A 25,969-nucleotide genomic window follows, 5' to 3' on the forward strand; every position below is an offset into this window, starting at 1 on the left:
TGTGTAATATGATGTTATAGGACTGTCATCTGAAGAATTCTGAGAAGGTTAGTGAAAAAATTAATATATTTTGGTGGTTTATACGTTATCGCTATTTTTGGCTTGAATCAATGCTGTTGTGATGTTTGCTATTGTGGTAAGCTAATATAACGCTATATTGTGTTTTCGCTGTAAAACACTTAGAAAATCTGAAATATTGGCTGGATTCACAAGATCTGTGTCTTTCATTTGATGTACGCTGTGTATTTTTAAGAAATGTTTTATGATGAGTAATTAGGTAATACACGATGGTCTCTGTAGTTATTCTAGTCGCTTTGGTGAGAGTTGTGATGGTGGCTGCAATGGTAAACTATGATTTATACCTGAAATATGCACATTTTTCTAACAAAACATATGCTATACAATAAATATGTTATCAGACTGTCATCTGATGAAGTTGTTTCTTGGTTAGTGGCTATTTATATCTTTATTTGGTCGAATTTGTGATAGCTACTGATGGAGTAAAAAAATGGTGGAGTAAGAAAGTGGTGTCTTTTGCTAACGTGGTTAGCTAATAGATTTACATATTGTGTCTTCCCTGTAAAACATTTTAAAAATCAGAAATGATGGCTGGATTCACAAGATGTGTATCTTTCATCTGGTGTCTTGGACTTGTGATTTAATGATATTTAGATGCTAGTATTTACTTGTGACGCTATGCTAGGCTATGCTAGTCAGCTTTTTTACTGATGGGGGTGCTCCCGGATCCGGGTTTGGGAGGAATTAGAGGTTAACTAGGCAAGTCAGTTAAGAACACATTCTATTTTCAATGATGGCCTAGGAACGGTGGGTTAACTGCCTTGTTCAGGGGCAGAACAACAGATTTTTACCTTGTCAGCTCGGGGATTCAATCTTGCAACCTTAGGGTTAACTAGTCCAACGCTCTAACCACCTGCCTTACATTGCACTCCACGAGGAGCCTGCCTGTTACGCGAATGCAGTAAGAAGCCAAGGTAAGTTGCTAGCTAGCATTGAACTTATCTTATAAAAAACAATCAATCAATTAATCATAATCACTAGTTAACTACACATGGTTGATGATATTACTAGTTTATCTAGCGTGTCCTGCGTTGCATATAATCGATGCGGTGCGCATTCGCGAAAAGGACTGTCGTTGCTCCAACGTGTACCTAACCATAAACATCAATGCCTTTCTTAAAATCAATACACAAGTATATATTTTTAACCTGCATATTTAGTTAATATTGCCTGCTAACATGAATTTCTTTTAACTAGGAAAATTGTGTCACTTCTCTTGCAACAGAGTCAGGGTATATGCAGCAGTTTGGGCCGCCTGGCTATTTGCAAACTGTGTGAAGACTATTTTTTCCTAACAAAGACTTCGCCAAACGGGGGATGATTTAACAAAAGTGCATTTGCGAAAAAAGCACAATCGTTGCATGACTGTACCTAACCAAAAACATCAATGCCTTTCTTAAAACCAATACACAGAAGTATATATTTTTAAACCTGCATATTTAGCTAAAAGAAATCCAGGTTAGCAGGCAATATTAACCAGATGAAGTTGTGTCACTTCTCTTGCGTTCATTGCACGCAGAGTCAGGGTATATGCAACAGTTTGGGCCGCCTGGCTCGTTGCAAACTAATTTGCCAGAATTTTACGTAATTATGACATAACATTGAAGGTTGTGCAATGTAACAGGAATATTTAGACTTATGGATGCCACCCGTTAAATAAAATACGGAACGGTTCCGTATTTCACTGAAAGAATAAACGTTTTGTTTTTGAGATGATAATTTCCGGATTCTACCATATTAATGACCTAAGGCTCGTATTTCTGTGTGTTATTATGTTATAATTAAGTCTATGATTTGATAGAGCAGTCTGACTGAGCGATGGTAGGCACCAGCAGGCTCGTAGGCATTCATTCAAACAGCACTTTTGTGCGTTTTGCCAGCAGCTTTTCGCAATGCTTCAAGCATTGTGCTGTTTATGACTTCAAGCCTATCAACTCCCGAGATTAGGCTGGTGTAACCGATGTGAAATGGCTAGCTAGTTAGCGGGGTGCGCGCTAATAGCGTTTCAAACGTCACTCGCTCTGAGACTTGGAGTAGTTGTTCCCTTTGCTCTGCATGGGTAACGCTGCTTCGAGGGTGGCTGTTGTCGATGTGTTCCTGGTTCGAGCCCAGGTAGGAGCGAGGAGAGGGACGGAAGCTATACTGTTACACTGGCAATACTAAAGTGCCTATAAGAACATCCAATAGTCAAAGGTATATGAAATACAAATGGTATAGAGAGAAATAGTCCTATAATTCCTATAATAACCTCAACCTTAAACTTCTTACCTGGGAATATTGAAGACTCATGTTAAAAGGAACCACCAGCTTTCATATGTTCTCATGTTCTGAGCAAGGTACTTAAACTGAAACGTTAGCTTTCTTACATAGCACATATTGCACTTTTACTTTCTTCTCCAACACTTTGTTTTTGCATTATTTAAACCAAATTGAACATGTTTCATTATTTATTTGAGGCTAAATTGATTTTATTGATGTATTATATTAAGTTAAAATAAGTGTTCATTCAGTATTGTTGTAATTGTCATTATTAGAAATAAATTTAAAAAAATGTCCGATTAATCGGTATCGGCTTTTTTGGTCCTCCAATAATCGGTATCAGTGTTGAAAAATCATAATCGGTCGACCTCTAGTTTTAATAAATTATTTGGTGAAATGTGAATATATTTAGAATAGTTTTATCTAAAAATTAAAACTTTTTAAATGTTTATTTTATTTTATGAAGTTTACTGAGGAGGATGGTCCCCCCCTTCCTCCTCTGAGGAGCCTCCACTGGTGTAGAGGAAATCATGCGTGTCGTAGAAAAACAGAATTAAAAAGGAATTAGTGCAGGTGCAAAAATAAGTGAACCCCAAGTTGCATTGGTTAAATTAAGTAGGTAAGTAGAATCAGGTGGGTAAATAATTGGGTACAAAATGAATCAATCAAAGGAGAGATTGTTAGGAAAGAGTTTGGGTGGGACTCTGATAAATAGAGATAAGAAACGTGGTCAGTTTGGTGCTACCCATCCAAGTGAATACAAACCACACCATGCCGAGAGGAAAGGAGATCTCAGAGGACATCAGTCTGGGGAAGGCTATACAATCATCTCAAAAATATTTGAGCTCCATCAGTCCACTGTGAGGCAAATCATTTACAAATGGAGAGCATTTAACATGACAGCAACTCGGCCTAGAAGTGGACGCCCTTTCAAAATATCCCCAAGAGCCACAAGAACGATAATAAATCAGGTAAAAGCCAACCCAAACATTTACATTTACATTTAAGTCATTTAGCAGACGCTCTTATCCAGAGCGACTTACAAATTGGTGCATTCACCTTATGATATCCAGTGGAACAGCCACTTTACAATAGTGCATCTAAATCTTTTAAGGGGATGGGGGGGGGGGGGGGGGGGGGGGGGGGGGGGGGGGGGGGGGGGGGGGTTAGAAGGATTACTTTATCCTATCCTAGGTATTCCTTAAAGAGGTGGGGTTTCAGGTGTCTCCGGAAGGTGGTGATTGACTCCGCTGTCCTGGCGTCGTGAGGGAGTTTGTTCCACCATTGGGGTGCCAGAGCAGCGAACAGTTTTGACTGGGCTGAGCGGGAACTGTACTTCCTCAGAGGTAGGGAGGCGAGCAGGCCAGAGGTGGATGAACGCAGTGCCCTTGTTTGGGTGTAGGGCCTGATCAGAGCCTGAAGGTACGGAGGTGCCGTTCCCCTCACAGCTCCGTAAGCAAGCACCATGGTCTTGTAGCGGATGCGAGCTTCAACTGGAAGCCAGTGGAGAGAGCGGAGGAGCGGGGTGACGTGAGAGAACTTGGGAAGGTTGAACACCAGACGGGCTGCGGCGTTCTGGATGAGTTGTAGGGGTTTAATCGCACAGGCAGGGAGCCCAGCCAACAGCGAGTTGCAGTAATCCAGACGGGAGATGACAAGTGCCTGGATTAGGACCTGCGCCGCTTCCTGTGTGAGGCAGGGTCGTACTCTGCGGATGTTGTAGAGCATGAACCTACAGGAACGGGCCACCGCCTTGATGTTAGTTGAGAACGACAGGGTGTTGTCCAGGATCACGCCAAGGTTCTTAGCGCTCTGGGAGGAGGACACAATGGAGTTGTCAACCGTGATGGCGAGATCATGGAACGGGCAGTCCTTCCCCGGGAGGAAGAGCAGCTCCGTCTTGCCGAGGTTCAGCTTGAGGTGGTGATCCGTCATCCACACTGATATGTCTGCCAGACATGCAGAGATGCGATTCGCCACCTGGTTATCAGAAGGGGGAAAGGAGAAGATTAATTGTGTGTCGTCTGCATAGCAATGATAGGAGAGACCATGTGAGGTTATGACAGAGCCAAGTGACTTGGTGTATAGCGAGAATAGGAGAGGGCCTAGAACAGAGCCCTGGGGGACACCAGTGGTGAGAGCACGTGGTGAGGAGACAGATTCTCGCCACGCCACCTGGTAGGAGCGACCTGTCAGGTAGGACGCAATCCAAGCGAGGGCCGCGCCGGAGATGCCCAACTCGGAGAGGGTGGAGAGGAGGATCTGATGGTTCACAGTATCAAAGGCAGCCGATAGGTCTAGAAGGATGAGAGCAGAGGAGAGAGAGTTAGCTTTAGCAGTGCGGAGCGCCTCCGTGACACAGAGAAGAGCAGTCTCAGTTGAATGACTAGTCTTGAAACCTGACTGATTTGGATCGAGAAGGTCATTCTGAGAGAGATAGCAGGAGAGCTGGCCAAGGACGGCACGTTCAAGAGTTTTGGACATAACATCTAGAGATTTGCAGACCTCCCTTGCTGCATCTCAGGTAACTGTGCATGCTTCAACAATAAGAAGAACACTGAATCGAAATGCCATTCATGAGAGGGTTGCTAGGAAGAAGCCTTTGCTGTCAAAAATAACCAAACTGCCCTTCTTAACTTTGCCAGAGACCACCTTATCCCAACAGTCAAGCATGGTGGTGGGAATGTCAAGATCTTGAGCTGCTTTTCCTCCTCTGGACCTGGATTACTCCACATCGTCAAGGGAACCATGAATTCTGAGATATTACCAGGAGATTCTGGAACAGAATATCAGGCCATCAGTAAAAGAGCTAAAGCTGGGCCGAAAATTGATCTTCCAACAAGACAACGCCCCAATTGAACCTATTGAAGCAAATCTACCAAAGAATGGCTCAGGAGAAGGACGATTTGTGTTTTGGATTGGCCAAGTCAATGTCCTGACCTAAATCCAATCGAGATGCTGTGGCAGGACCTGAAGCGGGCAGTTCATGCCAGACACCCCTCAAACTTCACTCAATTGGCTGAGTTCTGTAAGGAGGAGTGGACAAAAATCCCTCAAAACAGATGTCAGAGACTGATTACTGGCTATAGGAGATGTTTACTCCAAGTTATTGCTGCTAATGGAGGTGTCACAAGCTATTGACTGAAGGGGTTCACATATGTTTGCACACATCAAATCTGAGTTTTTGTTAAATAATCCACTTTTGTTAAATAAACAATGAAATATATATATTTTTTGTTTCTGTCATTAAAGGATTTTATATGTTATTTTAATATTTTATAGCAAAATAATGACCAGCCCTGTAGGGTTCACATACTTTCAAGCAGCACTGTAAATTGTCTGTAGAAACCACATTTGTTTAAGCAAGTCAGCCACATCAGCTTTTTTTTTAAAGGCAGTAAATGAGGCTGAATGAACTGTTTCACTGCCAGACAAGGCTCTGCTGATAGCCAGGTGTATCAGTGGTAAGGTGTTGGGACTGCTGTTGGGACAGCTTTATGTAGGCCCTAACAGTTTGTGGGCACCATTTGTCACTGTTATAGTGCAATTCATTTATTGATTAGTGTTGTGTAGTGGCTTTGCTGGCATGCATCCTAATTTTTTTTGTTTTGTTTGACCCACCAAGATTTACATGCTAAAATCGCCACTGATTCCAAGACAGTTTAGGTGTGTTAGTGTTAGGTGAACAATAATCGAATTGTGACTAGGCCAATTAGTGAATTGTCTCAAATCTACTGCGAAACTATAGCCTGTCATGGATTGCTGGACTACGAGTACACACTGAAGAGGAGGATAGCTTCTAAAGCTCCAACCATTATTTCAGGGACTTCATCTCAGACACAGGAAGAGCTCATTATAGAATAACCTGTAGCTGGAACATGTACTAAATAAACCTTTCAGATTCTATTGTTGGTGGAACATGTTTTCTTATTAGTTTCAACTGCTCTCTTAGAGAAATGCACAAGCCTGAGCTCAATAGTAATTTCTCATCTCCAGAGGGACAAAGACAATAACAATGTCATTGTAATATAATAACCGTATGGGCCGGATAATCTAATTTGGCTCTTCAACGTCTTTCCCTGAAGGATGGCTCTGTCTGGTTTTGGACTGGGAATAGGAGACTAGAGATTTTCTCCCCTTGTCCCATTCAGATGATGTCACGTTGAGGTCATGTGACTCTCTCAGGTCTCATTCTGGCTCACAGGAGTTTGGCCGAATTGATACCGACAGGCCGGTTTCCTGGTCAATTCAATGCTAATGTAATCCCATTCAACGCCCTCCATCGCCTTTGTTTCCCTCAACCCCTCCACCCCTCCCTCTTGCCACCCTCCTAAAGTCTTTCCCATTCGCCATTGTCTGCTTTCAGTGCCGTTTGCCATGTCCATGACCGTGAGAGCCAGTGTTGTACTGATAGTTTTGCCATTAGTGAGGTCTTCAGTAATGGGGCAGCAAGTGCCTGTTTAACCTTTCATGTTAGTGCAATGTAGCCATGTCGCCGGCATGCTTAGGCCTATAAAATATGTGCTTTTGATATTTTTCGTAAAGCTGATGTTGAGATTAATACGGTTGCTGGTGAAGAGTTGAGCTCTTTATGGCTAATGCATATCTGCTGCTGAGATGCAAAGGCCAGAACCATAGAGTGGGAGATCCCCTCTCCTGTTGCCTTCAAGATGTAACCATATAGCCTGTGTGTGTGAGAGAAGGCTTCGATAAACTACAGGACTACAACTTAAATGTCTTTGGAAGAGAACTGAATGCGGCTTCCGCATTTAACCAAACCCCTCTGAATCAGAGTGGTGCGGGGGTCTGCCGTAATTGACATCCTTGTCTTCAGTGCCCTGGGAACAGTGGGTTAACTGCCTTGCTCAGGGGCAGAATGAGACATTTTTACCTTGTCAGCTCAGGGATTCGATCCAGCAACCTTTCAGTTACTGGCCCAACACTCTAACCACTAGGCTACCTGCCGCCCCAGGCTACCGTGCATTGTGTAATACATACACTACCGTTCAAAAGTTTAGGGTCACTTAGAAATGTCCTTGTTTTTGAAAGAAAAGCATTTTTTTTGTCCATTTAAAATAACATCAAATTGATCAGAAATACAGTGTAGACATTGTTAATGTTGTAAATGACTATTGTATCCTGGAGTCGCCTCTTCACTGTTGACGTTGAGATTGGTGTTTTGCGGGTACTATTGACAACATTAACAATGTCTACACTGTATTTCTGATCAATTTGATGTGATTTTGATAGACAAAATGATGTGCTTTTCTTTCAAAAACAAGAACATTTCTAAGTGACCCCAAACTTTTGAACGGTAGTGTAGGTGCGTATGACATCAGATTTAACTAATGGAGCTAGTGAGCTGAAGAGAGGTTGTGTCAATAATTGATTGCTTTTCAATGGGATTATGAGTGCAGTGTCAGCCTAAAACGTTCTGTCATGGCATATGCTATCTGATCCAACACCTTCTCAAAAACGTTCTCCTTGTGTGGCCACACATTCACATGATGCCCAATGTAATTCATACATTCAGTATTTCCAAATATTGTGCGACCTCATAGGTGAGCACGACTTTTGACGGCAGGTAGCTTAGTGATTTTAAGAGCGTTGGGCCAGTAACCAATAAGTCGCTGGTTCGAGTCCCTGAGTCGACTAGGTGAAACATCTGTCTGTGCCCTTGAGGAAAGCTCCTGTAAGTCGCTCAGGATAAGAGCGTTTGCTAAATGAGTAAAATGTAAAGGTTGTAACTCACTGAATGCACTCAACCACTTTTTAACATGATCATTTATAACCCAAATCATTTTGTTCTTTCTGGCATTGGAAGTCAATATTTGCATTATATAAAAGTTGTATCTACACTACATTCTATCAACATTACAGAAAGTTCTCATGGAGTTGTAATGAACTGAAGGTCAGTGGATAAATGAAGGCTTTGGACACAGCTATAGTAATAGAACCGCAGCCAGGAGAGTGGTCCGTCTGGGACCAAAGTCTGGAGGACCTCGCAGTGTCTGGTGAAGTTCGGGGTAACATGTTACACAATTGGAGTCTTTACAAAACAAGAACCATGGAAACCAAAGGGTTAGGGTGTAATTTGTCACTGTCACCTCAGTGGATCTAGTTAAATCTGTATGGACACAGAGGAGTGTGGGGGAAATATGGCTATAGCTTTATACAGTATGATAATCCTCCTCGTCGCTTAAATCTATCCATGTGAGTTTAGACAGAGACCCCCGAGAGTGTTGAAATAATGCTGAATGGACATTTATCCTCTGGCCCTTGGAGATATTCTCATTTTAATCAGTTCTGATATAGTGTCTGACGGTTTTAGTATATGGATTTGTCTCGTTGTCAATCATCTCTGAAGCAATACTCTCAGTCCAACCAAGGAGTGTGAATCTGTGTAGCATAATGTATGTCTATCCCCCAAAAGGCACCCTATTCCCTACACATAGTGCACTACTTTTTACCAGAGGTCTATGGGCGCATGGTGAAAAGTAGTGCACTATATAGGGAATAGGGTGCCTTATACGGTGCCTTATACGGTGCCTATACGGTGCCCTCTCTCTATATATTGATTTGACACACATGCGTATTGGCGGACTTCTTTTCCCAATGTCTCTCCCATAGCTCAATGCTTAGTGCTCAGCTCTGTGCCCCCCAGCAGCCCAGTTAACTTCACCGGCACCCCCTCCACCAATCTAGACACTAGAGGCGTCGCCATAGAAACAGCATGAGCTTGCAAGCTGACATTTGGCTCCACTGCAATATTTATGTGAGCAGTGAGCTGTGTAAAAGACCCTCCAGAAAATGTCCGGGACATCGTCAGGTCAAGTTACCTACATTTGAATGTGTATAGGTTTTCGGAAAAGCTATCAGGTCTTGCCACCCATTTTAATATTCAATGCCATCTCAGGGAATTAAAGTGACAGTATGCATTTTCCTGCGCTAACGTTGCACTCGTCTTGTTTTCAATGGCTGAAGGGAGAATTCATTATAGAGAGGGTTATAATTCACACACGTTTTATAAACAAATAGCTAGTATTTATGTGTAAAGTAACCTTTAATCCATCTTTCAATGATGCAGATATAAAATATACCTTATCCTAACATGTTAGATGGTTTACTTTATTTAGGGTGTCTTCAATTATCATGGCTCTCTCTTCCCTCAACCAGGTTACCTTCAAAATGGTACCCAGAGGACCAGACCCACTTTCTCTTTTCCCTAGAGCCGCGCATGGTTCTTCAAAACACACAGTAAACTAACCATATCTAGACTACGTGATTCACAGTGTGTGTTGATAAGGTGGCTCTGATACAGCACTGAACAACCTGAGATTTAACACCATTATTCTCTTCCCAAAGTGAGTCATCATGTATAGGGTGGCAGGTAGCCTAATGGTTAAGAGCGTTGGGCTAGTAACCGAAAGGTCACTGGTTTGAATCCGTAAGCCGACTAAGTGAAACATCTGCCGATGTGCCCTTGACCAAGGCACTTAACCCTAATTGCTCCTGTAAGTCACTCTGGATAAGAGCATCTGCTAAATGACTCAATTGTAAATATATGAAAATACAGCTTACTTTTAACTCCATTGTCTCTGTCATGAAATCAAAACTAGGACTGTAATTACACAGTAATGATAATACTGATTGTGGTGGTGTGATGGCTTATTCTGCTCCCACTCTGTTACAGTGACATTGTGAGTGTCAGTTATTACAGTGGCATGTTTGGTGTGAGCATGTCATGCAGGGTTATATGTGACCGTGAGCCAAGCTGAGATGAGTGACAGGTCGAAGTCCTCTCTGACGTCACGACAACGGATGCCTTTAGCTACCAAGCTACCACATTTCTGTGTATCACTCCATTTGTGATTTGCATGAATGTTTGTGTCATGTTCCTGACCTGTTTTCTGTTGTTTTTGTATGTGTTTAGTTGGTCAGGGCGTGAGTTGGGGTGGGCATTCTATGTTATGTGTTTCTATGTTTAGGTTCATTGGTATTAGCCTTGTATGGTTCTCAATCAGGGACAGGTGTTTGACGTTTCCTCTGATTGAGAACCATATAAAGGTAGGCTGTTCACACTGTTCGTTTGTGGGTGATTGTCTTCCGTGTCTGTGTATGTCGCACCACACGGGACTGTTTCGTTTTCGTTCTTGTTTGTAGTCTGCACCACGCACCAGGCCTACAGTGCGCCTCAGCCGGCCAGAGTCTGCCGTCTGCCCAGCGGCGCCTGAACTGCCCGTCTGCCCAACGGCGCCTGAACTGCCCGTCTGCCCAATGGCGCCTGAACTGCCCGTCTGCCCAACAGTGCCTGAACTGCCCGTCTGCCCAACGCCGTCTGAACTGTCCGTCTGCCAAGCGCCGCATGAACTGCCCATCTGTACTGAGCCTTCAAAGCCGCCCGTCTGTCATGAGCCTTCAGAGCCATCCGCCAGACAGGAGCCGCTAGAGCCGTCCGCCAGACAGGAGCCGCCAGAGCCTTCCGCCAGACAGGAGCAGCCAGAGCCTTCCGCCAGACAGGAGCAGCCAGAGCCTTCCGCCAGACAGGAGCAGCCAGAGCCGCCAGCCAGCCATGAGCAGCCAGAGCCGCCAGCCAGCCAGGATCCGCCAGAGCCGCCAGCCAGCCAGGATCCGCCAGAGCCGCCAGCCAGCCAGGATCCGCCAGAGCCGCCAGCCAGCCAGGATCTGCCAGAGCCGCCAGCCAGCCAGGATCTGCCAGAGCCGTCAGTCAGCCAGGATCCGCCAGAGCCATCTGCCAGTCATGAGCTGACCTTCAGTCATGAGCTGCCCTTCAGTCATGAGCTGCCCTACAGTCATGAGCTGCCCTCCAGTCATGAGCTGCCCTTCAGTCATGAGCTGCCCTACAGTCATGAGCTGCCCTACAGTCATGAGCTGCCCTACAGTCATGAGCTGCCCTACAGTCATGAGCTGCCCTCCAGTCATGAGCTGCCCTCCAGTCATGAGCTGCCCTTCAGTCATGAGCTGCCCTTCAGTCATGAGCTGCCCTTCAGTCATGAGCTGCCCTTCCAGTCATGAGCTGCCCTTCAGTCATGAGCTGCCCTACAGTCATGAGCTGCCCTACAGTCATGAGCTGCCCTACAGTCATGAGCTGCCCTACAGTCCGGAGCTGCCCTACAGTCCGGAGCTGCCACTCAGTCCGGAGCTGCCACTCAGTCCGGAGCTGCCATTAGTCCGGAGTTGCCCCTCTGTCCTGAGCTACCTCTCTGTCCTGAGCTACCTCTCTGTCCTGAGCTACCTCTCTGTCCTGAGCTACCTATCTGTCCTGAGTTGTCTATATTTAGGAGGGGCCTTGGTGAAGGTTCATGGACCATGGTCGGGGGCGAGGGTCGCCACTCAAGGGACGCTAAGGAGGGGGACAAAGACAATGGTGGAGTGGTGTCCTCGTCCTGCGCCGGAGCCGCCACCGCGGACAGATGCCCACCCAGACCCTCCCCTTGAGTTTTAGGGGTGCGCCCGGAGTTCGCACCTTGAGGGGGGGGGGTTCTGTCATGTTCCTGACCTGTTTTCTGTTGTTTTTGTATGTGTTTAGTTGGTCAGGGCGTGAGTTGGGGTGGGCATTCTATGTTATGTGTTTCTATGTTTAGGTTCATTGGTATTAGCCTTGTATGGTTCTCAATCAGGGACAGGTGTTTGACGTTTCCTCTGATTGAGAACCATATAAAGGTAGGCTGTTCACACTGTTCGTTTGTGGGTGATTGTCTTCCGTGTCTGTGTATGTCGCACCACACGGGACTGTTTCGTTTTCGTTCTTGTTTGTAGTCTGTTCCTGTTCGTGCGTTCTTCGTGTTATTATTGTAAGTTCGTAAGTTCAGGTCTGTCTACTTCGTTTATTGTTTTGTAGTTTGTTCTAGTGTTCATAGTGTTTCGTCTTGTATAATAAATCATTATGGATTCAACCTACGCTGCATTTTGGTCCGAGCCTTACTCCTCCTCCTCGTCTGAGGAGGAGGCATTAGACGAGTGTTACAGTTTGCATGTCTGAATGTGTGCGTGGGTGTGTGTGCCGTGTATGTGTTTATTGACAGTGTGAAACCCCCAGCTGATGAGGCTTAGCTGTTTCTCGTGTTGGTACAGCATATTGATCCAAGCCCTTGGGGTGTTCCGACCATCAGGACAAACAGGACTGCTCATTCTGCCTCACTGGTCACAGATGTCAGTTCAACTTCTAGTTTTGATTTACATTTGGTTGAGTTGTCAACTAAATGTGAATTCAACAAAAAAATTCACAATGTCATCGGATTTAGGTTAAAAGTTGTGTGAAAAAAAGACAATTCCCTTACGTTGATGACTTTCAAAATATATAATTTGTTTTCCACGTTGATTCAATGTCATCACATAGACTTTTTGTTGTTGAAATGACGTGGAAAGTGTTTGCCTAGTGGGCCCCTGCCACTGACGGACAGTAAATAGGATCATCACTATGGCCATCAATATTGGGCCTTCCTTTTACATGTAATGACCTTGCAGTTATTCTTCTCCAGAGTGTCAATGAACTTGCATCGTTGATCATCGAACGAAGGCTGATTGAAAGTTAGAGGTGTGCTGCTCCTCTTTACAGCTCAGCTCATGTAGCCACACATCTCTTTTGGTTGTGTCACCATCTTTGCACTCCCCTCTAGCCTCTGATCTCAGACCAGCCCTTAACCAACAGCTCTGTATTACAACCACATGAAGTGGCTCTTGGTGCAATAGCCACTCTGCCAGTGTCCTCTGTTGCTGGCTTGTAGATGCAGCAGTTTGTTCGTATCATTCAGTGACATTATAGGACAAGCAGAGTTAAACATAGCTGGCTGACATGGCCTGATCAAGACAAGCTAGAAGGGTGGAGCTTGGGCCTGTCCCGTTCACTTGTTGTTGTTGTTGTTTGAATTGGCCCCGGCATTGTCAGCTTCCAAATGCCCGGCCCCCACAGCATCCTCTCAGACAGACAGGCAGAAGGATGAACAGGCAGAAAAACAGAATAGACAGACGGTCAGACAGGCAGTTAGACAGACAGGCAGATAAACAGGCAGACAGATAGGCAGACAGATAGGCAGGCAGATAGGCAGGCAAATAGATAGACAGATAGACAGACATGCAGATAGACAGGCAGGCAGACACTTCGAACTCCCCCCCCTCAACTTACCCTGAGACAGTGGTTTTAAATGTTACCACCAAGCCTACCTTTAGTTCTGTCAAACCGAGACAAACCTGGAATTTAAAGGGCTTCAAAATTTCAATTCTCTTTGCACCAAGTCACTTGTCCCTGTCATATCCTCACATGGTCTCTCCAATAATTGCTATGCGGATGACACTCAACTACCCTTCTAACACCCAGTTGGTGACACGCATCTCTGCATGCATTGCATGCATGGCAGACATCTCAGCTTGAATATCGGCCCACCACTTCATGGCCAACCTCAACAAAACGGAGCTGCTCTTCCTCTCAGGAATCCTCAAGCATTCCATTCCACCACTACTGGCCTCTTGGCCGTCCCACCCCAGCTCCCGCTCAGCCCAGTCAAAGCGTTTCTCTGTCTTGGGACTCCAATGGAGGAACAAGCTTCCCCCTAAAGTCAGGACAGTGTGGCGTCAAGGGGAACTGCCCATCTTCCGAAAACATCTGAAATCCTACCTCTCTGAAGACTATCTTAAATAACTCTCACGCCCCCCCCGCCCTCCCCCTCTTCAAAAAAAGGCACTTTTCCTACTACCACTGACTTTGATGATAAATACTTTCTTCAGGGAAAATGTTCTTGATGTACTTGTGATGTGTCGTTGTCTCATCAAGCTATCTTAAGATGAATGCACTAATTGTAAGTTGCTCTGGATAAGAGCGTCTGCTAAATGACTAAAATGTTAAATTGAAAAATCGGCCAAGAAATGATTAAACCAATGATTTCTTTACTTTGCAGACATTGTAGGCTACTTATTAAGGGTGAAGAAACTCCTCAGGAGGATTGTACATTCCTGCTTATTGTTGCTTGACTCCTGTTTAGATTACCCAATTGAAGATGTCCAAACATGAAATTTAGTACTCGAAAGTGAAGTAATGGGAGTTGTGTGTTTCTGTAACCTTTGTAAGCATCGAAGGTGAAATTGAAAGATAATTCATCCTCCGGGAATTTCAACAAAAGTGAACTTGAGGGGGAGGTTTCACCCTTTGGGTATCTCCCTGAGGTTTGTTATGTGATTATTAATGTTACTTATTGTCTGTCCTCTTTCAGTTGCTCGGTGTGGCCTTCCTGGGGATTGGACTATGGGCCTGGAATGAGAAGGTGAGTGAGACTGGGTAACATAAGAACCCTATAAGAACATACAATGATGTCTAATATACTTTTATTTATTTTATTTAACCTTTATTTAACTAGGCAAGTCAGTTAAGGACAAATTCTTATTTACAATGACGGCCTACCAAAAGGCAAAAGGTCTCCTGCGAGGGCGGGGGCTGGGATTAAAAATAAATAAATATATAGGACAAAACACACATCACGACGAGAGACAATAGGACACTACATAAAGAGAGACCTAAGACAACAACACAGCATGGTAGAAACACCAACATGACAACAACATGCAGCAGCACAACATGGTAGCAGCACAAAACAGGGTACAAACATTATTGGGTACAGACAACAGCACAAAGGGCAAGAAAGGTAGAGGCAACAATACATCACGCAAAGCAGCCACAAATGGCAGTAAGAGTGTCCATGATTGAGTCTTTGAATGAAGAGATTAAGATATACATGTACTGTACCAGTCAAAAGTTTGGACACACCTTCTCATTCCAGGGTTTTTCTTTATTTTTACTATTTTCTAAATTGTAGAATAATAGTGAAGACATCAACACTATGAAATAACACATATGGAATCATGTAGTAACCAAAAAAGTGTTAAACAAATCAAAATATATTTTATATTTGAGATTCTTCTAAGTAGCCACCCTCTGCCTTGATGACACTCTCAACCAGCTTCATGAGGTAGTCACCTGGAATGCATTTAAATTAACTTCTCTAGGATAGGGGGCAGCATTTTCACGTTTGGATGAAAAGCATACCCAAATTCAACTGCCAGCTACTCATCCCCAGAAGATAAGATATGCATATCATTAGTAGATTTGGATAGAAAACACTCGGAAGTTTCTAAAACTGTTTGAATCATGTCTGTGAGTATAACAGAACTTATTTAGCAGGCGAAACCCTGAGGACAAACCATTCAGATTTTAATTTTTTTGAGGTCACTCTCTTTTCAATGAGTTTTCATTGGGAATACAGAATTCTAAGGGACCTTCTTGCAATTCCTACCGCTTCTACTGGATGTCAACAGTCTTTAGAAATTGGTTGAGGGTTTTTCCTTTGTGTAATGAAGAAGTAGCCCTGTTCAGAACGACGGTCGAGTGAAGTGTACTGTTTGTTAGAGGCGCGTAACCAGAAAGCATGCTACAGTTTGTTTTAATCCTGTATTGAACACAGATCATCCCGTCTTCAATTTTATCGATTATTTACGTTAAAAAATACCTAAAGTTGTATTACAAAAGTAGTTTGAAATGTTTTGGCAAAGTTTACAGGTAACCTTGAGATATTTTGTAGCCACTTTGAGCAAGTTGGAACCGGTGTTTTTCTGGATCAAACGCGCCAAATAAATGGACATTTTGGATATATAACGACGGAATTAATCGAACAAAAGGACCATTTGTGATGTTTATGGGACATATTGGAGTGCCAACAACAGAAGCTCGTCAAAGGTAAGGCATGAATTAAATTTTTATTTCTGCGTTTTGTGTCGTGCCTGCAGGGTTGAAATATGCTTCTCTCTCTTTGTTTACAATTGTGCTATCCTCAGATAATAGCATCGTTTGCTTTCGCCGAAAATACTATTTGAATTCTGACATGTTGGCTGGATTCACAACCAGTGTAGCTTTAATTTGGTATCTTTCATGTGTAATTTCATGAAAGTTTGATTTTTATAGTAATTTATTTGAATTTGGCGCGCTGCATTTTCTCTGGCTTTTGGCCAAGTGAGACAGTAGCGTCCCGCCTAAACTCAGATTTTTGGATATAAATATGAACTTTACCGAACAAAACATACATGTTTTGTGTAACATGAAGTCCTATGAGTGTCATCTGATGAAGATCATCAAAGGTTAGTGATTAATTTTAACTCTATTTCTGCTTTTTGTTACTCCTCTCTTTGGCTGGAAAAATGGCTGTGTTTTTCTGTGGCTATGTACTGACCTAACATAATCGCAAGGTGTGCTTTCGCCGTAAATCCTTTTTGAAATCAGACACTGTGGCTGGATTAACGAGAAGTTTATCTTTAAAATGGTGTATAATACTTGTATGTTTGAGGAATTTTAATTATGAGATTTCTGTTGTTTTGAATTTGGCGCCCTGCAATTTCCCTGGCTGTTGGTTAGGTGGGACGCTACCGTCCTACATATCCCAGAGAAGTTAACAGGTGTGCCTTGTTAAAAGTTAATTTGCGGAATTTCTATCCTTCTTAATGTGTTTGAGCCAGTCAGTTGTGTTGTGACATGGTAGGGGTGGTATACAGCCCTATTTGGTAAATGACATTTACATTTACATTTAAGTCATTTAGCAGACGCTCTTATCCAGAGCGACTTACAAGTACATACATTCATACTTTTTATTTTTATTTTTTGTAATGACCATTTACATATTATGGCAAGAACAGCTCAAATAAGCAAAGAGTAACGACAGTCCATCATTACTTTAAGACATGAAGGTCAGTCAAAATGTCAAGAACTTTGAAAGTTTCTTCAAGTGCAGTCTCAAAAACCATCAAGCGCTATGATGAAACTGGCTCTCATGAGGACCGACACAGGAAAGGAAGATCCAGAATTACCTCTGCTTCAGAGGATACGTTCATTTGAGTTAACTGCACCTCAGATTGCAGCCCAAATAAATGCTTCACAGAGTTCAAGTAAAAGACACATCTCAACATCAATTGTTCAGAGGAGACTGTGTGAATCAGGTCTTCATGGTTGAATTGCTGCAAAGAAACCACTACTAAAGGACACCAATAAGAAGAAGAGACTTGCTTGGGCCAAGAAACACGAGCAATGGACATTGGACCGGTGTAAATCTGTCCTTTGGTCTGATAAGTCCAAATATGAGATTGTTGGTTCCAACCGCCGTGTCTTTGTGAGACGCACAGTAAGTGAGCGGATTATCTCTACATGTGTGGTTCCCACCATGAAGCATGGAGGAGGAGGTGTGTTGGTGTGGTGGTGCTTTTCTGGTGACACTGTCAGTGATTTATTTAGAAGTCAAGGCACACTTAACCGGCATGGCTACCACAGCATTCTGCAGTAATACGCCATCCCATCTGCTTTGCGCTTAGTGGGACTATCATTTGTTTTTCAACAGGACAATGACCCAATACACCTCCAGGCTGTGTAAGGGCTATCTGACCAAGAAGGAGAGTGATGGAGTGCTGCATCAGATGACCTGACCTCCACAATCACCTGACCTCAACCCAAATGAGATGGTTTGGGATGAGTTGGACTTCGGAGTGAAGAAAAAGCAGCCGACAAGTGCTCAGCATATGTGGGAACTCCTTCAAGACTGTTGGAAAAGCATTCCTCCTGAAGCTGGTTGAGAGAATGTCAAGAGTGTGCAATGCTGTCATCAAGTCAAAGGGTGGCTACTTTGAAGAATCTCAAATATAAAATATATTTTGATTTGTTTAACAATTTGGTTACTACATGATTCCATATGTGTTATTTCATAGGTTCACTGTTATTCTACAATGTAGAAAATAATAAAAAATAAAGAAAAACTCTTGAATGAGTAGGTATGTCGGAACTTTGGACTGGTACTGTATATTGCACAAAGAAATTATACCATAAGAAGAACAATATACAGTAAGAACAGAACATACCCAGCTAGCACATAACGTTCTGAGAACCGTATTTCTTAGAGCTTGGTGAGAGAGTGGTTGTGATATGGATATTCTCCATACAACCTTCCCACAGCATTCTAGGAATGGCGCAGGGTAGTTCCTTAGCTTTGGAACATTCTTAGCACATTTAAGGAACTTTAAAGTTATTTTCTTGGTATTACATTACTTTAACAGAACGTTTCCTAAAAGTTCAAACATGGTTACATTTAATGTAATGTTTGGTAGTTCAGAGGATGTTAATGAACAACGTTCTTCTGTGGGAATTTCAATACTTCAGCATAACGTTTCCTACAGGTTTCCTCATGGTTCCATTTAAAGTAATGTTCTCAAATTTTTCAGAGAACGTTAAGAAACAACGTTCTTCTGCGGGAAATTCAGTAGTTCAACATAACGTTCTAAGAATGTTATTTAAAAACATATTTATTTAACTAGGCAAGTCAGTTAAGAACAAATTCCTATTTACAATGACGGCCTAGGAACACTGCCTTGTTCAGGGGCAGAACAACAGATTTTTACCTTGTCAGCTCGGGGATTTGATCTAGCAACCTTTCGGTTACTGGCCCAACACTAACCACTAGGCTACCTGCCGCCCCCACATATACACTACCTTCCCCACATATACACTACCTTCAGAAAGAATTCACACCCCTTGACTTTTTCCACATTTTGTTGTGTTACAGCATGAATTTAAAAGGGGTTAAATTAAGATTTTGTTTTACCAGCCTACACACAATACCCCATAATATAAAAGTGGAACTATGTTTTTAGACATTTGTACAAATTAATAAAAAAATGAAAGGCTGAAATGTCTTGAGTCAATAAGTAGTCAACCTCTTTATTATGGCAAGCCTAAATAAGTTCAGGAGTAAAACTCTGCTTAACAAGTGACATAATACGTTCCTTTGTGTGCAATAACAGTGTTTAACATGATTTTTCAATGACTACCTTATCTCTGTACCCCACACATACAATTATCTGTATGGCCCCTCAGTCGAGCAGTGAATTTCAAATACAGATTCAACCACAAAGACCTGGGAGGTTTTTTATTGCCTCGCAACTAAGGGCAGCTATTGGTAGCAGACATAGAATATCTCTTTGAGCATGGTGAAGTTATTAATTACACTTTGGACGGTGTACCAATACACCCAGTCACTACAAAGATACAGGCGTCCTTCCTAACTCACTTGCCTGATAGGAATGAAACCGCTCATGGATTTAACCATGAGGCCAATGGTGACTTTAAAACAGTTACATAGTTGAATGGCTGTAAGGTACTAAAGTAAAACTGCAAAAATGTGGAAAAGAAATGAACTTTATGTCCTGAATACAAAGTGTTATGTTTGGGGCAAATCCAACACAACACATCACTGAGTACCACTCATCACATTTTCAAGCATGTTGCTTGAAATTGGCAAGGACTAGGGAGTTTTTTAGGATAAAAAGAAACGGAATTAAGCTAAGCACAGGCAAAATCCTAGAGGAAAACCTGGTTCAGTCTGCTTTCCAATAGACACGTGGAGACAAATTCACCTTTCAGCAGGACTATAATCTAAAACGCAAGGCCAAATATTCACTTGAATTGCTTACCAAAGCTACCTTTAATGTTCCTGAGTGGCCGAGTTACAGTTTTGACTTAAATTGTCTTAAAAATCTTTTGCAAGACTTGAAAATGGCTGTCTAGCAATATTCACAAATCAACTTGACAGAGCTTGAAGAATTTTCTAAAAGAATAATGTGCAAATATTGTACAATCTAGGTGTGCAAAGCTCTTAGACACTTACTCAGAAAGACTCACAGCTGTAATCGCTGCCAAAGGTGATTCTAACATGTATTGACTCAGGGGTGTGAATACTCATGTAAATGAGATGTATTTCATTTTCAGTACATTTCCTAACATTTCGAAAAACATGTTTTGACTTTGTCATATCGGGGTATTGTGTGTAGGTGGGTGAGAAAAATATATATTTAATCCATTTTGAATTGAGGCTGTAGCACAACAAAATGTGGCTTAAGTCCAGGGGTATGAATATTTTCTGAAAGCACTGTACATTCTGTTCTCAGCGTCAATAAAACTCTCTCTATCCGCTATCTTGTTAAGTATGTTCAGGTGTGTTGGCCGTGGCCACTAATTGGCCACACCTGATCTTAATGAGTGCTTGTTTCCTTTGAAATGGGGTCTGTTTGAATAAACTAAAATTAACAGTATGAGTAAAAAGAAAACTGGCATGCTAGCTCGATCCTGGTGTCGAAGGGGACTTACTCCATGGATAGAAAAAATAAGATTAGAGGTTTGAATCTCATTGAATCCGTGTCATCATAAAAAATAAATGTCTTTGCATGATTAATGCCTAATTTAATGAATGTCCATGTGTCCTATCTGTGCTGGAGTTCAAAACAATTAACTTAAGCTAGAAGTCTTATTGAAACATTCAGTGAAAGTTTTAAGGAAGTTATTAAAAAACCTCCAAATAACCTTTACATTTTGTTCAAAACATTCACAACATTTAAAGAATGTTCTCAGAACATTACTTCATTACCTTCAAATAACCTAGCATTTCTGTTCTCAGAATGTTAATAAAACCTCCAAGGAAAACTTGCAATGAACCAGAGTAAAACGTTTTCAGAACCTCCCCGCAACCTAAAAATATCTTTTCTCAGAACAGGCGAACGTTTTACTTCCGGTCTCAGAACGTAAAAAAAAACGTTCTGTTTTAATGCTCAGGAAACGTATTGTTTCGTTCCCGGAACCAATGGGAAACCAAAAACTTAGTTCCCGCAACTTCCAAGGAGCCAAATGTGCTAGCTGGGTAAGGTCTCATACACTACATGGCCAAAAGCATGTGGACACCCCTTCAAATTGGTGGATTTGGCTATTTCAGCCACACCCGTTGCTGACAGGTGTATAAAATCGAGCACACAGCCATGCAATCTCCATAGACAAACATTGGCAGTAGAATGGCCCGTACTGAAGAGCTCAGTGACTTTCAAAGTGGCACCGTCATAGGATTAAGTCAGTTCGTTGAATGTATGCCATGCTAGAGCTGCCCCAGTCAACTGTAAGTGCTGTTATTGTGAAGTGGAAATGTCTAGGAGCAACAACGGCTCAGCCACGAAGTGGTAGGCCACACAAGCTCACAGAACAGGACCGCCGAGTGCTGCAGTTCCGTAGCGTGTAAAAATCGTAACACTCACCGAGTTCCAAACTGCCTCTGGAGGCAATGTCAGCACTAGACCTGTTCGTCGGGAGCTTCATGAAATGGGTTTCCATGGCCAAGCCTAAGATCACCATGCGCAATGCTAAGCGTCGGCTGGAGTGGTGTAAAGCTCGCCAGCATTGGAGCAGTGGAAACGCTTTCTTTGGAGTGATGAATCACTCTTCACCAACTGGAAGTTGGTGAATCCACCAATCTGGGTTTGGTGGATGCCAGAAGAAGGCAACCTGCCCGAATGCATAGTGCCAAGTGTAAAGTTTGGTGGAGGATGAATGAATAATCATGTGGGGCAGTTTTTCATGGTTCGGGCAAGGTCCCTTAGTTCCAGTGATAGGAAATCTTATAGCGTACAATGACATTCTAGATGATTCTGTGCTTCCAACTTTGTGGCAACAGTTTGGGGATGTTTCCTGTTTCAGCATGACAATGCCCCTGTGCACAATGTGAGGTCTGTACAGAAATGGTTTGTCGAGATCGGTGTGGAAGAACTTAACTGGCCTGCACAGAGCCCTGACCTCAACCCCATCAAACACCTTTGGGATGAATTGGTACACCGACTGCAAGCCAGGCTGTTATAGTAGCAAAGAGGGGAAAAACTCCATATTAATGCCCATATTAATGCCCATGATTTTGTAATGAGATGTTCGACGAGCAGGTATCCACATAGTGTATATATTACACAAATAAATAATCTGATAAGTACAATAGATGATCAGTCTTTTTCCTGGACCGCCCTCGTGTCTGGAAGAGTAGCAAAGCATACAATTCTAACTGTGCTCACTGTTAACACATTGAAGCTCTCTCTCTCCTCGCTCTCGCTCTCGCTCTCTCTGTGTGTCTCTCTCTTTCTCTCTGTGTCTCTCTCTGTGTCTCTCTCTCTCTGTGTCTCTCTCTCTGTGTCTCTCTCTCTCTCTCTCTCTCTCTCTCTCTCTCTCTCTCTCTCTCTATGTGTCTCTCTCTCTCTCTCTCTCTGTCTCTCTCTCTCTCTCTCTCTCTCTCTCTCTCTCTCTGTCTCTAGGGTGTTCTCTCCAACATCTCGTCCATCACAGACCTGGGGGGCTTTGACCCCGTCTGGCTCTTCTTGGTGACGGGAGGGGTCATGTTCATCCTGGGCTTTGCCGGCTGCATCGGAGCGCTGAGGGAAAACACCTTCCTGCTCAAGTTTGTACGTCCACAACTCTCTCACTCCCACTCGGCTCGCCCCTTAGACATGGACATTAACAAATATATGAATATACACTCCCCTCTGTATTTATTTAATTTGGCTCTATACTCCAGCATTTGGGATTTGAGATCAAATCTTTCATATGAGATGACAGTAAAGAATGTAAACCATTTATTTGAGGGTATTTTCATACATGTATGTTTTACCGTTTAGAAATTAAAGCACTTTATGTACAGTATTTAGTCCCTCTATTTGAATGTGTAATACGTTTTGGGACAAATCCACTTATAGTGTATTAAAGTAGTCAAAAGTTTAGTATTTGGTTCCATAGTCCTAGCACACATTGACTACATCAAACTTGTGACTGCAAACTTGTTGGATGCATTTGCAGTTTGTTTTGCTTGTGTTTCGGATTATGTTGTGCCCAATAGGAACTGAATGGTGAATAATGTATTGGGTCATTTTGGAGTCACAAACTAAAAGTTTTAGCTTCACTGTCGAAATAAATACAGAGGGGAGTGTATATGTCTTTGTCCATGAAAAGCGGAGGTGGCCTGCTGGAGGTCATTTTGCAGGGCTCTGGCAGTGCTCCTCCTTGCACAAAGGCGGAGGTAGCGGTCCTGCTGCTGGGTTGTTGCCCTCCTACGGCCTCCACGTCTCCTGATGTACTGGCCTGTCTCCTGGTAGCACCTCCATGCTCTGGACACTATGCTGACAGACACAGCAAACCTTCTTGCCACAGCTCGCATTGATGTGCCATCCTGGATGAGCTGCACAACCTGAGCCACTTGTGTGGGTTGTAGACTCCGTCTCATGCTACCACTAGAGTGAAAGCACCGCCAGCATTCAAAAGTGACCAAAACATCAGCCAGGAAGCATAGGAACTGAGAAGTGGTCTGTGGTCACCACCTGCAGAACCACTCCTTTATTGGGGGTGTCTTGCTAATTGTCTATAATTTCCACCTTTTGTCTATTCCATTTGCACAACAGCATGTGAAATTTATTGTCAATCAGTGTTGCTTCCTAAGTGGACAGTTTGATTTCACAGAAGTGTGATTGACTTGGAGTTACATTGTGTTGTTTAAGTGTTCCCTTTATTTTTTTGAGCAGTGTATATTCATCATTGACTCCACTTTGAAATCCCACTCCCTCCCCAGTTTCCTGGACTCAAATTAAGCTTATTCTTGGACTGTCCCACGCTGTATAGTCCATGATGAGTAGGCTTAATCTGAGTCTGAGAGACCAGCCCTCCATGTCCCCTCTATGACATGTCAGAATTACAGCTGATTAATCAGGTGTGTTAGTGCTGGGTTAGAACACAAATATACACCCCCTGTATCCCTCTAGATCCCCCAAGAATGGAGTGAGAAACACTGGACTTTGGGGCTTAATCGTAGCTTTGTTCTATGTTTGCTCACATGCCCCCCCCCCCCCCCCCCCCCCCCCATTCTGTTCCAGTTCTCTGTGTTCCTGGGGATCATCTTCTTCCTGGAGCTGACAGCTGGAGTGTTGGCCTTCACCTTCAAGGACTGGATCAAGGACCAGCTCAACTTCTTCATCAATAACAACATCCGGGCATACCGTGACGACATCGACCTCCAGAACCTTATAGACTTCACTCAGGAATATGTACGCGTTTGAAAATCAGTGTGAATGTGTGTCAGAGGAGGCTGGTGGGAGGAGCTATAGGAGGATGGGCTCATTGTAATGGAATACATGGAACTGAGTCAAGCATGAGGTTTCCAAATGTTTGATGTGTTTTATACTGTTCCATTTATTCCATGGAGCTCTGGTTTGAGTGAGGTGAAGAGTTGGTAAGGTGCGGGGTTAGGAGCAGGTGTGTGTGTGTGTGTGTGTGAGTGTGAATGTGTGAGTGATTAGGAGAGAGCCTGGTAGCCCCACTCACAGGCATGGGAGGGCATAGGCCCAACTACTAGGGAGCCAGGCCCAGCCAATCAGAATACGTTTTTCCCCACAGACAGAAATACTCCTCAGTTTCATCAGCTGTGCGGGTGGCTGGTCTCAGACTATCCTGCAGGTGAAGAAGCCAGATGTAGAGGTCCTGGGCTGGCGTGGTTTGATGTGGTCTGCGGTTGTGAGGCCAGTTGGAATGATGTTGGAGGTGGTTTATGGTAGAGCAATTAGCATTCAATTCTCTGGCAACAGCTCTGGTGGACATTCCTGCAGTCAGCATGCCAATTGCACGCTCCTTCAAAACTTGAGACATCTGTGGCATTGTGTTGTGTGACAACTGCACATTTTAGAGTGGCCTTTTATTGTTCCCCAGCACAAGGTGCACCTGTGTAATGATCATGCTGTTGTCGTTTGAATTCTACACATGGGACACTCAAAGTCAATCTTAAATTAATCATTGTTTATTATTGTTTATTAAGATTCAAGAGTTTTCTGGGCTCTCCCAAGTGTCATTGTTTTTGAACAAGATCTTAATGAAAAAGACAATCAGCTGCCAAACTGATTACAGCTTTGCTCACCTCACCCTCTAAGAGTTCTTCACAGCACTATCATTGGCTCTGTGTGATGAGCAAGAGTCAGAGAGAAGGATCACCAAGCTAAGAAGGATTTGCTGATGGAATTGCAATCAACTTGGGAAATGGAATTTTGCCATTTCTATTTGGCCTGTTTAACAGAAAAACGAGTTGCTTCCTGAAGGAGCATTTCCACATTGACCTGCCAACTGATTTACAGTTACGATACTGGATAAAAGAATCAACTTACCCGAAGTCTGAACCCCCCCCATGAAGTTATACATCTCTGCTCAGCTTGATTGGCATCCTTTTCCATGCCTATATTTCCAGCAGGAATGAATGGTCATGGTGTTTTCGTTTTCTTGTTACAAGACGAGGCTCGCCAGAGAAGACCATAACGGTAAGTTGTTCTGCACTTGGCTGACACAGGAGGCGATCAGAGTACTTTGTGGATCCCAAGGACGTAAAGACATCAAGTTAACCGTTTCTGGGTGGAGATGTGACAAACCACAGTATCAGTGCTCTAACCTGAGACGGGTAAAAGAGGACTGCAACTCTCTCATCACACTTGAGATACATGGGGGAACAATCACAGAGCAGCTAAATGAGTGCAGGTGTTCACAGTGGTGGTGTTCATATTTGATTGACTTTGGCAATGAGGTGGCGGAGTATGGATGCCGCTAGGAAGGCTCATAGTTAAGACTGGAATGGAATACATGGAACAGTATCAACCACATGGAAACAGGATGTGACAGAATCATGTGTTTGATACATTTCCATTATTCCATTCCAGCTATTACAATGCGCTCCTCCTCCAATTTAGTGGCACCAGCCACCACTGGCAC

General features: G+C 43.3%; 1 protein-coding gene across 1 annotated transcript in view; it reads left to right on the forward strand.

The window, feature by feature from the left end:
• The window catches only part of LOC120049640 (tetraspanin-5-like), a 43,011-nt gene that overhangs the window by 2,663 nt on the left and 14,379 nt on the right, over positions 1-25,969 (forward strand). Inside the window, exons 2-4 of the mRNA XM_038995958.1 lie at positions 14,565-14,615; positions 22,492-22,638; positions 24,097-24,267. Of these exons, the coding sequence (XP_038851886.1) occupies positions 14,565-14,615; positions 22,492-22,638; positions 24,097-24,267 (369 nt within the window). The remainder of the gene's footprint in view (positions 1-14,564; positions 14,616-22,491; positions 22,639-24,096; positions 24,268-25,969) is intronic.

Source organism: Salvelinus namaycush, chromosome 6 (genome assembly GCF_016432855.1).
Source record: "Salvelinus namaycush isolate Seneca chromosome 6, SaNama_1.0, whole genome shotgun sequence".
In the NCBI taxonomy this organism is placed as follows: Eukaryota; Metazoa; Chordata; class Actinopteri; order Salmoniformes; family Salmonidae; genus Salvelinus; species Salvelinus namaycush.